The following is a 1,656-nucleotide window of genomic DNA, read 5'->3' as shown; positions in this document are numbered from 1 at the left end:
GAGTTTTTTGGGTTCATTGAGAACATGGTTGTTGTTCAATAATAAAATTATTCCTCAAAAATACAACTTGCCTAATAATTCTGCACTCCCTGTAGAGCTGCATGACACAAACAGCAGTAATCTGTGTACCTTAGATGTGATGAGAGCCAATGGAGGATCCAGGGGAAATGTCTTGATCAGGGAAGTGTTTAGTAGTGACCACGAAGAAATTATTGAAAACACTGACACCAATATATATTAGGCTTTGTGAAGATCCTTCAAAAGTTTTCTTTGGACACGGGCTGCTTTCTCACTTGTTTTCAGTGAGAAAACCCAACTTAAATTGTATGTTTAAATACTTTGTCACCAGCAGCCTCTTACGATAACATCTAATTTTTCCCCCCATTTCTTTTGTTAAATCTACAAAATAAAAAGAAATTAAAAGAAAAACCCCGAAGGAATTCATAAAATATTGTTTTGGGTCAACAAGTTGTTTGCCAAAGAGCTGTTAAATGGAGATTTGGTATTTCTCTGCCTGTTCTGAAATTTGAAGAAATTGAACAAAACAAGAAGTGGCAGACCTAAGAACTATCTAGTGAGTCTGAAAGTCATGTCTTTAAGAAATTAGAAAAATATAGCAAAGACCTGACACCGGACCTGAGAGATACATCTGGGCCATCACTTGACCAATCTACTGTTCACTTCATGAGAAATTATCTCAGTCGAAGGGTGGCTGTCAAGAACCGATTCTTAAAAATGGGAAAAGGGAAAAACTATTCAATTAATCGACACATCTATTTCGCTTTTTTTATATATAAAAAATGGGTTTTTCAAGACTTCATTTAATCTATATAATAAAGACACTGTCCTGACACGAGTCTGGTTAACAGAGCAAATGAACCAGCTTCAGATATCAAACTTACAGTGTCCGCCGAAACATTGCAGTGTGCCATGTAGCATGGTTAGCTAACACGCTGTGTTCGAACTGCCCGCTTACTCACCGCTTCTCTCACACCTGCCGCATCGTAACCTTGGTCGAAATACGGCAGAGCATCTACAAACACTTCTCCAGCTACTGAAGCCGTCCCGGCCATTTTTAATCAGTCTATATATCGTTCAGTTGTTGAACTGTCTCGCTTTCTGCTAAATAAACTCAAAATCCAAGTGTCCCCTTTCTTCTTCTTTAATTTCGCGTCTTCTTCGAATTGGCACTTTAGCGCCACCGCATGGTATGGAGTGTTTATCTTGATGTTTCTTCTTTGAAGCGTGCCATGAATTCATAGTTAAATGTGCAATAAAACATTAATTAGTAAATCACGTTTTCAATGTCCTCTTTTTATTTTGTCATTAACAAAGTAATTCATTATTTGATCAATCAATGGGGATTAAAAAATACATATTTCTACAAACTATTAATCCATTATGAAATATCTCAACCTGAAAAGGGGTTTAAAGAAAAATATATGAAATGCTTGTTAAAACATAATTTAAAAAGTAGCCTGAAATTAAAAATTTAAAAACAGATTTTCAAAATAGTTGAAAAAAATACGATTTAATAAGAGAAATGGGTAAATGGAGTTAAAAACTTTTCTGACATTTAAAATGATGATACCATCCCTCCTTTTTAATTCAATTTCCTTTCCATAGCTATTGGATTCTCCATTTTGGAAACCCTGA

At 35.2% G+C, this 1,656-nt stretch overlaps 1 protein-coding gene across 1 annotated transcript in view; it reads right to left on the bottom strand.

Annotated features, from left to right (window-relative positions):
- Positions 1 to 1,208, bottom strand: part of bcas2 (BCAS2 pre-mRNA processing factor) — a 7,207-nt gene extending 5,999 nt beyond the window's left edge. The window contains exon 1 of the mRNA XM_005730825.2: positions 981 to 1,208. Within this exon, the coding sequence (XP_005730882.1) occupies positions 981 to 1,073 (93 nt within the window). The 5' untranslated portion in view covers positions 1,074 to 1,208. The remainder of the gene's footprint in view (positions 1 to 980) is intronic.
- Positions 1,209 to 1,656: the final 448 nt, after the last annotated feature.

Source organism: Pundamilia nyererei, unplaced genomic scaffold, assembly GCF_000239375.1.
Source record: "Pundamilia nyererei isolate P.nyererei 1_Seehausen unplaced genomic scaffold, PunNye1.0 scaffold00039, whole genome shotgun sequence".
Lineage (NCBI taxonomy): Eukaryota > Metazoa > Chordata > Actinopteri > Cichliformes > Cichlidae > Pundamilia > Pundamilia nyererei.
Note: the sequence above shows the minus strand (reverse complement) of the source record. Positions and strands in the feature narration are given on the sequence as shown.